Consider the following 13,690-nt stretch of genomic DNA (forward strand, 5'->3'; position numbering starts at 1 on the left):
GTGGGGTAGCAGCTCTACTCCTGGGTTCTAAGAACAAGACTGGAGTCCCCTCTGAGAACATCCAAATCTCTGCGTACTCACCAGACTTCTATAGACTTGTAGGGCTCTCTCGGACCACGCTGCAGGAGTGTCTGGGAGAGGAACACCTTCCTTATCCCAACCTCCCAAGTCTAAAGTCACTGTATTTCCTTAAACCTCTCAAGTCTAAAGTCACTCATCACTTGTATTTCCCTCAACTTAAAGAGGAGTTGTTTTTTGTTTTTGTTTTTGCTTTTGCTTTGCTTTTTCACAGTGTTGGTGGGAGATGGAGTGGTGGGCAAATGCTCTACCACTGCAAAACATACCCTGGCCCTTAAAGATAGTTTTACTGTTGGCCTTTTCAAAGAAAAAAGCTCTCAGAATATTTTAGAACTGATTTTCCCTTGGAAGTGCCTTAAAGCTAAACCTTTTGTTCTTCTGAAGGTGACATTAGCCAGTGAAGTGACAATCTCTACCAGAGTGGCTTGTGTAGAATTCCAGCTACAAGATGTCAGGCCAAAGAGAGGTTTCTTTTCCGAGTCAGTGGAATGATTAGCTGCCAAAAGACAAATGGTATTTGAGGAAGCCCCCAGCGGCAGGCCACCACACACTGGGTGGAATAAGGAGGGCAGGGCTGGAGGCTGGCGCTCACCTTTGATGTAGTCGAGGGTTTGCTGGATTCGGTGGGGCTCATTGCGGTCTGGCCGGCAGCTTGGCGTGATTTCCAGCACATAATCAGGACCATATGCTGTGAAAAACTGTAAGGAAAAGGGAAAGGCCAAAAAAACAAAACAAACCACATAAAACCTCCAAAGCAAACCGCACACAAACAGGACAATCGAAAGAAGTTCACCATTCCTGACAAGGCCAGGGCAGCCTCAAAGTGCAGAGTGGCACGATGTGGCAGGAAGCTCTGCCCTGGTGGCATCACTATGCTTACTTGTTCAGACCGTCAGTGACATAGGCACTGTGAAATTTGGGAACTTGCTGTCAGGGGTCTCACTGTTTGGGCCTCAGCGTTTTAGCTCCAACTGCAGTTAGTTATTCATGCACTTTGTACTCTAGCAGGCTAGCCTACTGTGTTCTCTCCATACTCTGTTCTTTCTTAGAACTCACTGCTGTCCTGCACCCCCAATCCATGCTGCCTGTGGGGGGAAAAACCTCCTCATCTTCTGGGCACAGCTCAAATGCTGCCTGCCTCCTTCACAAAGCTGTCCTTCGTTCTCTGCCAACCTCCACGGCATTCTGCTGGTGGCTCTCTTTCGGCCACCATTCAGATAGACAGTGCTTGCTTGCCTGGCCCATGCAGGTCACAGTGCCAGTTGCATGGAGGGCTGTTATGATGCACGAGCCACTCTTGAGGGTCCTCTAGGTGCGCATAAGCATCAGATAGATACTTTTCAACAGCGACTGCCCTCTCTTCTCCCTACTGGACAGGAGCTCTCTAAAGGTAGGCAGTCTCCGGGTTTTCTTCATCTCTTGGCCTTACAGCCCATTAGCTTTTGTTGTCTTGGATTCCCTGCTCCAGGAATGGCACTTAAGTCTACTAAGACTACTTCAGTTTTTCTTTCTCTATAGTAAAGTTTATGTTTTTAAATTCAAGGAATCAAAATAAAGGCTTGCGGATTCTATCTCTAGCTCACTAGATGGTTCCTTGTGACCTTTGGGAAGTCACGGCATCTAATTTAGCTTCTGTTAGGGCCCACTTGGGGAAAAAAACGCCCTGTGACAAAGGGAATCATTCAAATGAGACCAGTCTTTGAATGAAAACTATGCAAAGCTACGATTTCTGTTTAGTTTTTTTTTTTTTTAAACAGAAATAGTATTTGTATGCAGTCTCTGGAGAGAGCGCATATGGTCTTTAACATGATGTGTTTCAATAGTGACATTGTTAGGTGCTAAGTAAACCAGGGAATCCAAATTCCCTGAAAACAAAACCAAACCTCCAACGGTACAGCATCCATGAAAACAGGGATCTTGCTATGCCGTGACTTTGATACCACTCAAAGAACCATAAGTTACTGCCACTGTCATTTACACTGTCCTTGTTAGGAGTCTGGATGTACATCTGGCACCATGGGAGAGATTGTGGGACAATTTCTAGAGATTCTAATAGTGTCTTTGTGGAATCCATGAGATTAATTTCATGGGGAGACAGTTTTTGCATACCATGAAAGAAAATCCTACACGTTTCTTTGAAAATGTCCCAATGTTTCTCATGCCTTGTCTGTGAATCGACCCAGAAACGGACAGGCACTTTACTCCTCACCAGAGATGTTACTCTGTGATTCCTGGCACCCTAAATTTTAGAGATGGAAGCTACCTTGAGTAGAGCTTATCTTTACTAAATCCCAATATGAAATAGAAAAGCAGGGTTACCTGGAGTGGGGGACACACTCAGAAACTAGACTCCCCCCCCCCCGCATCATGGTGGAAGAAACTTGAGAAGCATTTATTTTTAGTCAAGGAGGGCCCCTTAGTTGAAGTCGTAGAAGAGAAGGCTGCAAACAGGTGTGGCGGGCGGCCTCTTCTCCTGAGAAGTGTCAAGTGATGTGCTCATCTCATGGGAATGGAGAGACAGGCTTAGAGTCACAGCATACAGGCAGCTGCATCAAAGGAGCTCTTTGGGGAGACCCACACCCTTGGCATCAGAGTACTATAAAAATATATGAGGCAGGGTGCCTAGCAGAGATATAAAAGGAGTGACTGCTGTCTCCACGTGCAGAGCTGACACTGCGGATCCTTGGGTCAGCAAGGCATGCTGTAAGCTGTGTCAAGCCAAGGGTTTGGAACAGCACGTTCTCACTTGAGCACCTATTATGTGATTACCTACACTTTCCTACTTTAGTCCCCTTTGACAAAGAGCACAGTTGGCCAGTAGGGGCCAGAACTACATGCCTGCCATGTGACGAAACAGCTCTACTAAGATTAAGCCTCTTATCCTGGCTTCATTTGCACCTGCCTTTAACTGATTGAACCACACATTGGGTAACACCATCAATCTTTGCCGAAGCAGACTGACTGCAGGTAACAGGCAAGTCTGGGTTCCCAAGCTTCTCCCCACCTTTGCCGATCAGATACTCCTTTTTCCTCAGGTCCTGCTTAGGTGCACTATTCTTGGACTGCTGGGGGGCTGGGGGTGGAGGTGGGGACGACTTAGATGGTTTAAGAAAGTCTCTGTATTGGAAGCCAGTTATGCATGGCAGCTGGCTGCTCCCAGTCTTGGAGCCTTTGCTTGGGTGAGGCTGTCTCCCTTCCCGAGTTAGAAGTTTTCACTTGTTCTAGCCTCTCTGCTAGACCACAGACTCCGTCACGTGCTCTTTGCATAGCCCATAGAGACAAACTCAAGTCATCACAGTTTTCCCTTGAATGTACGTTGAATCAAGCTCATTTGCTAATGGTGTAGCTAGGCGTCTGGTTAATTGTGTGGGGTAATTCAGAGTCACCTCAGCACACACAGCCTTCCTGGGCTCTGGAGACAATGTGACAGGGTGGAAAGAGCTCTGGTGGTGGGGTCAGGGACAGCTGGAATTTGGCGCCTGGATTTAGCTGTGTGTCTGGGGTAAGCTTGTTAATCTCTGTTTCGTCATTTCCACCCCAGGGATGATAAATGCTGACCTGTTTGGGCTGTTAGGAGATAGTATCTATCAAAGGACCTAACTGGGTGCCTGGGCTACAGTAGGACTCTGATAAATGTGAATTCTTCTCTCCTGGGGGCAAGAGGCCCTTGCTTAACTCTGTCCCCTTCTATACTCTGAGGAATGCTGGGTGAAGTGCTCACGGCTGAGATGTAGGAAGGAGAGTCTGTTCCTTCTTCCAGACCAAGCCCTCTGGCCTCCTCACTTGCTTCAGCCATTAGGTTAGCCTTAGGGTCAGCCGAGAAAGCGACTTCTCTCATAGTTTCTGGTTCCAGGGTCTTTCGACTTATGTGGTTGTTGAGGTAAAGAGGAAACTTGGTCATGGGACGCAAAAAAGATGGTGAGGTGGAGGGATTTGGCCAGCACTAGAAATAGCTGATGACCCCACCCTGGAACTGCCTTCCAGCTCCACGAGAAAAGGAAATGGGCACACTGCAGTCCCATCCAGGCAGGTGGGGCCGGAGATGAAAGGGGCTAGCCGGCCTTCAAGGGAACACACTGGCTTTGATCTCAGCAAAGGAAGAAGGGAGGTGCTAACCCCTCTCCACCCCTTTCCCCCTTTTCCTGCAGCACTCCTTTTGCTTCCTGGGCTTCAGCTGAAACATTGTTGAGGGGAACACGGTAGTGTGGAGCCAGGGCAAATGGGAGGTATTGCAGTGAGGCAAAGGGCTGGGGGTTGAAGGTAATGGCTGCTCCGGGGTGGTCATTGCAGGGTCCGAGTCTTGACCCCATGAGTCAATGAATAAAGGAATGTAAATAGTTTGTCTCCAGTTAAGTTCAACCCAACTTAATTCTCTATTCTTGCTCAATCCTTTGCAGCTCTTGTGCACACAAGGAAAGCAGTATGCAATTAGATATGTGGTCAAAAAGATAGCAGGGGAAGCCTTTGAGCTTGTTGTTACTCCTCATAATCCTGCTTGGTCACAGGAAACCCCAGCCATGGACCCAAATCAGCTGATTTTTCTATCTTTCCCCCAGCACTTAGTAACTCCCTACTATGTGCTGGACTCGCTTAGTCACTAGGGGAGATAAACGCAGAGCAGTGGTGCATTAGTCACACAACAAGAAGAACACTAAAGTAAAAGTAATGACAGCTAATGTGTACTACAAGTTTATCATTTGTCACACGCTTAAAGTATCTAAGCACTTTTGTGGACTGAATTTTCACAACCAACCAATATTGTTTCTGTTTTAAGATGAGGACCTGAAACATAGATATTATGCACAAAGCTTAGATTTAGAACTATGCTATCCTGGAGATCACCTCTGTAAAGTATGCTAGAGGAACTAAATAGTGCGCGCGCGCGCGCGTGTGTGTGTGTGTGTGTGTGTATTCTGGCCAAGGGAGGATGGGGGTGGGGAGGAGGCAGTCCAGGCAGAGTCCAGGCAAAGGCAAGGAAGCTGAAGCAGGAGACCACCAAATTCGGTATAATTAGCTGAAGAGAGGTGACAAGGAGGCAAGCAAGAACTTTGTGGTAGGCCCTGCCAAGCCATGCCTTTACCTCAGCCGTGCCTTTACCATCTGCCTTCATGAAGGCAAGAACACGGTTTTGTTCTGCCATATTGCCATTTCTCAAAACAATACTTGCACTTGATAGGTGGTGAAGAAATACTTGTGGGATAATGTGTAGAGGCTTGGAGGAGATTCAGGAAGCGAATGGGCTATCTGTGTATCTGAGAGGGCTCCCTGGCTCCCATGTGGAGACTTCTGGAATTTGAGGAATGAATGTGAGTAGGGTCACCAGTTAGGAGGCTGGTGCTATAGCCCTGAGGGTTGCTTAGAGAAGTGGGACAGGGACACTTGTGGGAGGAATGGAAAAATAAAAAAACTTCAAAGATAGTATCAACAGGAAGAGTAACTTGGATATGGAGAATAAGGAAAAGGAGGAGAGTTAAAGGCTTCTGGCCTTGGGGAAGGAACAGTAAAAGGATCCACCCTGTGGACCCAGAAGAAGGTTTGGAGTGTGAGGGGTGATTCTAGTGGGGGAGCACATGCAGAGTCAGGATCCCAATGACAACTGTCTCTGTGAGACAGTAGACCCAGTGTAAACGGAGGCTGGGCCTCGGACACTACATGTGTTACAGATTTGAGAATTAACAGTGACAACAAAGCTAAGGAAGCAGATAAGATTGCCCTGGCCAGCAGGGTGGAGGGCTTGTGACAGAGGGGAGAAGAGAGTCGAGGGAAAAATCATGGAGAGCCAGAACGCCTCTGGGGTGGGCAGATGGAGTGGAAACAGTTCTGACAGCAAGACGAAATCTCTCAGAGAGCTTAAAGATTTTATTTTTTACTTTAGGTGTGTGAGTGTTTTGCCTGCACGCATGCATATGCACCACACGCATGCCTAGTGCCTTTGGAGGCCATGGCAGCATTGGAGTTATAGATGAGTGCGAGCTACCATATGGGTGCTGGAAATCGAACCTGGGTCTTCTGCAAGAGCAGCAAGAGCTCTTAGCTGATGAGCCATCTTGCTAGCCCCTCCCAGAGACTTTAAATGCGACAAGGGCTGAAACCGTCTTCCTCATGTGCCCACAGGAAGGAGGGTGTGGACAGGGGCTTGCTCAAGGTAAGGTAAGGATTTGGACAGGAGGAAGTGGAGACGAGAATTAAGATGACAGTGCTTCGTTTATTGTGAAGGAGTCTGATCTGGTATGGGGCTCAGGGGTGATTTAAGACAGGAGCATCTTGAGTATATTTACAGGCACTGGGGAAAGGGCTCACAACATGAAGGCAGGAACAGCCGGAGAAAGACTCAGATTTAGTTATATCTGGTTTTGTGGCCCATTAGACAAAAGAATCACAGGGGGCCCAAAGTACTGTTTTCTGCATCTTTACATTACCCATGGCTCTTAGCACAAGGCCCAGAAAACAGGTGCTCATTTCATATTTGTTGCATGAGTAAACTAAAGTGTGATTGAGATTTCACAGTGGTTCACCTCCAGTGGGAGAATTAGGGCCTTGAAGGATGGGGGTGATGGCAGACAGGCAGTGGTGGGGGTTGTTAAATGGAATCAAGATGTATGTGGGGACCCCCAGAGCTGGAAAATAGGAGAGCCTTGGCTTCAGGTTGAGGAGACAGAACTTTCTGTGCTAGGCACTGGGGAAGGCTGAAGCACAGAAAGGCTAAGGGTTTGGGTGGAGGCAAACACAGTGGTATTTGGGGAGAAGCAGTGAGGACTTGAAGCATATAGTTGCGGTGCGATGGAGTAGACAGTATAACCTACGAGGAAACGCAACAGGATTTGGCTGTTTGTTGGCTGTGTAAGAAGGGAGCTTGTGGATTTGGTGTCAGGATGAGTGGGAGGATCTCAGTGCCACTGATAGGTAAGTTAGTGGGCAGTGTGAGTCTTGCCAGGGGAAGATGGGCTTGCTGTCAGTTGGGTTTGACATGACAGTAGGGAATCTGGGCCATCATATCTGGCATGTGGCTAGAGAGGGGAAGGCAGGGTGTGCAAGAGAAGTCATGACAGAAGACCAAGGTACACAACTGGAAAATGGTTGGGGAAAAGAATTGCAGTGAAGCCAGCCGTGGTGGCACATGCCTGTAATCCCAGCACTTGGGAATTAGAGGCAGGAAGATCTCTGTGAGTTCGAGGCCAGCCTGGTCTACAAATCAAGTCCGGGCCACCCAAGGCCACGTAGAAAAACCCTGTCTTTGGGGGAAAAAAGAACTGCAGTGAGCAGTAGGACAAAAAGCCAAGAGAGAGGGATACGTGGAGGGGGAAGGAGGGAGGGTGGGAGAGAGAGATGGGGGAGGGAGGAGCTGGCAAGAGCCATGAACAGAAGCCTCTTGTAATCGTGGAGGAGAAGCAATAAAGAAGATGCTACAGCTTCTCACGCTGGCCACTCATCCCTGGGGCCAGAGCAGCCTCCATATCTCCCATCCAGCTTGAGATATAATGGTCCCTTCTGTCCAACGTTCTTCCTGGAATATTCTGAGCGACTTTCAAACTTCTAATTGTTACCTCAAATTCCACCTTTTTCTAAAAATTACCTTTAATTCCACCAGGAGAAGTCCAATTTTTCTTATGGACCTGAAGCTTTTTTCTCTGTCATCATTTGGGAACATTGTGCCTCTGACTGTAGCCTGGGCCTTGGCCATGAAGAGCACTTCTTGTCCTGCATCACCTTGTGAGCAGAACTCATCATAACCAGAATAACATAATACCAGCACTTTGAACCCTAACATGGTCTCATATGCTGCATCTCAAACTTTCCTATATCTCCAATTACTCCATCAAAGAACCTAGGTCCAGCCATGATGGAAACAAAAAAGCCCTCTTTTCCCCCAGAAAAACATTTCTGTTTACAGGAAATTCGGTTATTACATATGTCATTGATGGTACATTTTAAGGACATAAAATTGTAGTGGTATTATTGGGAGTAAATTTTATTGCCATGGCTTTCCAACACAAACAAACAAAAAATAATAACTCCATTAGTTGCTAGATTGAACCAGCAGGAAGCAGAACATCAAAGGCAATTGCTAGCAGGCAGAGGATGGAAGGTAGAACTCTCCAGACCACGACCCAGAGGTCAAAGTGATATGTGCTATTGTAGAGAAGATGGTAGGGAGACAAGAGGGTGGAAGAAAAGGCAGATTGTTAGTTGCTAGAATGGAAACTGGTTCCTGTCTCAACTCCAGGTACATTTCACCTTACTTGTTGGCTAGAGCCAGTATATTTGAGCTGCTTAATGATAAGGCTTTTCTATCCAAGACTATATACTAAGAACTGTGTGTTTGAACAAAATTAAGGAATGGATAATGAAATGAATGAATGAATTGATTATGGGAATAGTTTTATTACTTAGATATTTTTTCTTATGCTGTTGAGGCTGGAACCCAGGATCCTGCACATGCAAAAATATGTCTTTTACCACTGAGCTGCACCCCAGCCCTTATTTCAATCGCTTAAAGTTACTTTTCTTTTTTTATTACAATTTTAAAAACATTTGCTATTGAAAAAAGTTTATTAAGCAAAATAATCAGGTAAACCCAGAAGCATTATCTTACTTGAGCACCAATTACATTTAATTTCAGAATATGCCCAACATTAACAAGTCTTATTTCATTAGCTAATGAACTTAGAAGTGACTTGTGCACATATCTATAGCCTATTTGCATAGTTAACCTACCTAGTGAGGTGCCTGAACTAGCCAATGTGCAGCACTGTGTATATAAACATGAGCATGCATTCTGTGAGGTACTAAGCATCATTCTAGACCCCCTAGAAAGGCTGGAGTAAACAAAAGAAAAGAAAACAAAACAAGAAAGATCAAGGTTCAGTCACGTTCTTAAGATGAAAATCTAGAGAACGATATAATAACAGGAGAGACAGGAATAACTGTAATAAATGTGCTGGTTCAGTGTGTGGGGCGGTGGACCGGTTAGGTGGCTTGTCCAATATCCTAATAATACTATTAATATCATCACAGCTGTGAACTTGAACCCACGGCTTTAGCCTTCCAGCCTAGTGTGTTTTTCCACTAAGTCATGAGCTAGCTAAAGACAGGGACTTCTGGAGTTATGTGTGATGAGCCCTTAGCTTCAGTTGTGCCCTTTACTAGCTGTATGACCTAATTCATCTCTTGGCTTTCTTGCTTGTAAGTAGGGAAAGTAACAGAACCTAGTTTATAGGGTTGTTGCAACAATAAAATGAGGTGGTTCACAGGATGTATCACAGGACAGGGATAGCACTGTCCTTTTTTTAATTGCTAATATTCATATTATATCTCAATTGTTATCCCATCCCTTGTATCCTCCCATTCCTCCCTCCCTCCCATCTTCCCCTTACTCCCCTCCCCTATGACTGTGACTGAGGGGGATTACCTCCCCCTGTATATGCTCATAGGGTATCAAGTCTCTTCTTGGTAGCCTGCTATCCTTCTTCTGAGTGCCACCAGGCCTCCCCATCCAGGGGGCGTGGTCAAATATGGGGCACGAGAGTTCGTGGGGATAGCACCTGTTTTATAGTAACTGTTCAACAAACATCACTCTTTAGTGCCAGGCATTCTCCCTTCTTCTTAGGCCTTATCAACTATACAAAGAAAAAGAAGTCTGAACATAACAGTGAGTAAAATCAATTTCTATACAAATGTCTGTTCTGAGCAAAGTGGGTGAGTTTAGAAGAGCTTAGCCTGTCTCTAAGAACTCTGAAATCAGAAAGAGAGGCAGCAAGATCAAGAGAGGGATCACGTGAAAGTGACTATGAAAAAATTAGACAGGAGTGCTGAGAACTGAGAACCTGGAAGTGGTGGGCGGGAAGAAAGAAGGGCAAGGTAACAGAAAATGAGTTAATTCATGCAGAGCATGCGCAGTGCCTGGCCTGTAGTAAATGCTCGGCACCTGAGAGGAAGAACCAGGAAAAGACAAAGGCAGGGCTTTCCACCTCTCTAGGGTTTTCCCTGAAAGCCAAAAATGTCCTTCAGGGCGTGGTTTTGGGGGAAGAATCCTGGCCAAGAGTAATACCTTCCCCACATCACGGCGGATACTCAAGTTTCCACTATTAGAGAGCATTCCTCCTTCATAAATACATGCTGGGCCAACTCTGGTTATACCATATGTCTCTGTTGATCAAATGAATATTCTGGAAACAAGCCTACACATGAAGCTTTTTTGTTTTTGTTCTTTTTTACATTCAGCCTCCCTTTGGCCAAGGATGGGGATAAAAGATGGGAATACACCTGGGTATTGTTGTATCTGGCTTGTTTGCTGGACATGCACTAAGATGACTTTGGAAGCCTATTCTGCTGGGGGATAAGTAACTGTTACCTTGGTTGGATCCTTGCACTATGCCAAGTAATTGCCCTTCCTATATCCCCGAGCTACCTGATACGCTTTCCTCACCGCCTTCTCCCTTCATTCCTTGGACACTTCATCACATAGCAGCTTTGCTTCTTTCCCCTACTCTAAGACATTTCAATTTAATGGCAGCTCTCCTTACTTGGTAGTAGCTGCCTGGGGTACTATGTTAAGGAGGATTCTGAGGCTGGCTCTGGGCTCAGCAGGAACATGTGCCCTACTCAATTTTCAGTGTACGAAGGGTGCTGTATGGCAGGAAGGGTGGAGCTTAAGTCAGCTGTGTCCTCTCTGTATTTGATGGATTAGGAGACTGTGAGCTAGCCAGGCCTGGTCGCGAAAGCTTGTAATCTCAGACTGCTGAGGCAAGAGGACTGCAAATTCAGAATTTCCCTGGGCTACAGAATGAGTTCCAGGCCAGCCTGGGCAACTTAGTGAGATCCTACGTCAAAATCAAGTGTAAAAGGGGTGGAAATGGGATGCAGTGGTAAAGTGCTTTCCTGGTACGAGCGCGGGTTCTGATTCCTATGCCGGGGCAGGGCAGGGTACAGGAAGAGATCAAGGACAAATAGTGACCTCCTAATTGTCCTATGTAACATTTTCTTTTCAGTTATCATTCATCATATTTGATCTTCTATCATCACATGCCAAGCTCCCCCCCTTATATCCTCTCCATCACCATCCATCATTGTTTCCTCCCTTCTTCTTATGGTAGACGCCCCCCCCCCCCTTCATCTTGTCAGAAGTACAATTCTCTGGTCATACCTTCAGCCACTCTTTCTGCAAGAGCACACATTTTCAGTTGCCATTCTGATTAAATCTCTGCAGGGACCCATGGAATTTGTCCCCTTCTCTGACCTGCATTTCAAATCATCTGTGGAACATTTCCACCTGGAACCCTTGAGTTCTTGGCTCTCAAGAATGTGTTCCAAGTAGATCTAATCCAGTTTAACGCCATTAATATAGAATGTCCACCTTCTTTTGTTCCCTCAGCACTGTGGGTGAGTCCTACCATACAATAAGGCCCCTTAGCAAAAAAAATCGAATTTATGACTGGGAACAGGTTAGTGTCTTGTGCTTTGTTTAGAGGCAGTTGGTTTTTGTGCTTTCAGAATACTTTCAATACTCTGGCTTAAAGGATATCCTTCACTGGGCTCTTCCCATTGTTTGATGAACAATGTCTTTTTCCCCCCTCAAAAAAGAAAAATCTCTTAAGCCAGGCGTGGTGGTGCACGCCTTTAATTCCAGCACTTGGAAGGCACAGGCAGGCTGATTGCTGTGAGTTCCAGGCCACCCTGGTCTACAAAGTGAGCCCAGGACAGCTGAGGCTACACAGAGAAACCCTGTCTCAAAAAAAAAAAAAAACAAAAAAAAAACAAAAAACAAAAAACAAAACAAAACAAAAATAAATTTCTTCTTCTAACTGTGTGTAAAGAGATAGACCGAGGCCTGGGGCACTCCCAGGACCACTGTTCTCCTTTGAGATACTTTGTAGAGTATAAAAACATTGGATGCTTGTCGTCTGGCAGGATGCAGTGTGCTAGGTGCTAGGAGACAGTGGTGAAGGCCTGTGGCCTCGAAGGGCTTATCATGTAGTAGGGAATGCAGACTAAGGGAATAGCAGATGGTACTTGCTGTCTAGGACGATGGGAATTCTAAAGTGGGAGTTGAGTTGTGAGGGTTAGGACTGGACAACAGGTAAGGCTTCATGAGGAGATGGAAAGCAATAGAGCTGTCTTAAAGGATGAGTAAGGCCTGAATAGAAGGTAGAGAGGGGAAGAAAGGCAGAAGAAACAGAATGATGACAATGGAGATATAGCCGAACATGTCACCAAAAATTAATTTATAGACTCAGGAGGCTACAGTAGGATTATAGTGAGCGGGTCATGGATTCAATATCAGCCTGAGCTACAAAGTGAGATCCTGTTTCCAAAAAAAAAAAAAACCAATCATTATAGAAGAAGGACAGAGGACTGGGTCAAAATCACTACTAGCACAGACCTCTGGGCAACTTTCCTCTCCAAATAGCACATGTTCCTTTTGTGCTGCCTGCTGACAGGTTGTCTGGTGTGGTAGAGAGAGAATAAACCTATGGATGGACCAGAAACCCCATCATCATGGGATTTCTCACTGACACATCCAACAGATAGATTACTTCAGCACCATCTGGGCTTGCACTTTCTAGAACCTATCGATTCATTTGCTTACTGACTCACATGATACATATGATTCCTGTGCATGCCTGTGTGCCAGACGTGGCCTTGAACAGATGAATGGGACTTAGTTCCTGCCTTCAGGAGTGAATGGAGAGCCAGCTCTGCAAATGATCACCTGCTGTGATCTAAGAAGCGCCACCACAGAGGTGCAGGCAAAAGGCTTCTTTCTGTAAGCCACGGAGGATGACGCCAAATAAAGTCATACACTTGGAGTTTAGCCTCTAACTTATTTTCCCACCAGCTTTGAGTTTTCTGTCAGAAATTCAGATCTGTGATCATTCCTCTTGCTTATAAACTATCACAGGCTTCTCCACTGACTTCAAGGCCATGTCCAGTGCAAAAGCAAGAAACACAAAGGCCTTCAATCTGTTCCAACCAACAGACTTTTTTTCAGCCTTATCTTACACCAAGGCTAGTCTGAGGCCCTTTCTCTGTGGACCCACTGAACTGTAGTGTCTCTCCCACTCTTATCTGGTTAGCTCCCTTGTCCCCCCTGAGCCCATGCTGAAGGTTGGCTCTCTGATACATGATTCCAGGGCCCAAGATAGACCAACTTCCTCCCATAATCCCACAATAGCCCATTGGGCAGTGTTCTACATTTATCACATTTAGTGCAACAATTTGTTTATATATCTCTTTATTTTGTTAGACAGTGTCCTCCCAACAGTGGGGACTGGGCCCTATTCTTTCTTTCTTTCTTTCTTTCTTTTTTTTTTCTTGTTCCTGACATCTGTACCAGCCTGGCCAGTAGGTACTCCATACAGTTTTGCACGGTGAATGAATGACTCTGACATGTGGCCAGTTGGGCCTGGTTGTTGTCAACAGCTGGTATTACTTAACATGAGAGATGCATAAAAAATGAAGGGCAGCCAGAGTAGCTGAAAAACAGGCGGCTCTAGTGACATCACGACAAAAACAAAACAAAACCGGAGAAGGCTGAGACAAATGCTCCCACTCAGGCTTTAACAAATGACTCTCACTTCTGAGCAGCCCTTTTTGTCTGCTTGCCCATTCACTT

General features: G+C 45.9%; 1 protein-coding gene and 1 long non-coding RNA gene across 2 annotated transcripts in view; one reads left to right on the forward strand and one right to left on the reverse strand.

Moving 5' to 3' along the window:
- Hdac8 (histone deacetylase 8) overlaps positions 1–13,690 on the reverse strand; it is a 222,153-nt gene that overhangs the window by 23,921 nt on the left and 184,542 nt on the right. Inside the window, exon 10 of the mRNA XM_051142030.1 lies at positions 671–776. Within this exon, the coding sequence (XP_050997987.1) occupies positions 671–776 (106 nt within the window). The remainder of the gene's footprint in view (positions 1–670; positions 777–13,690) is intronic.
- LOC127185596 (uncharacterized) overlaps positions 1–13,690 on the forward strand; it is a 52,580-nt gene that overhangs the window by 22,165 nt on the left and 16,725 nt on the right. The gene's annotated exons all lie outside the window — the stretch shown is intronic.

The sequence above is a fragment of the Acomys russatus genome, chromosome X (assembly GCF_903995435.1).
Source record: "Acomys russatus chromosome X, mAcoRus1.1, whole genome shotgun sequence".
Classification (NCBI taxonomy): domain Eukaryota; kingdom Metazoa; phylum Chordata; class Mammalia; order Rodentia; family Muridae; genus Acomys; species Acomys russatus.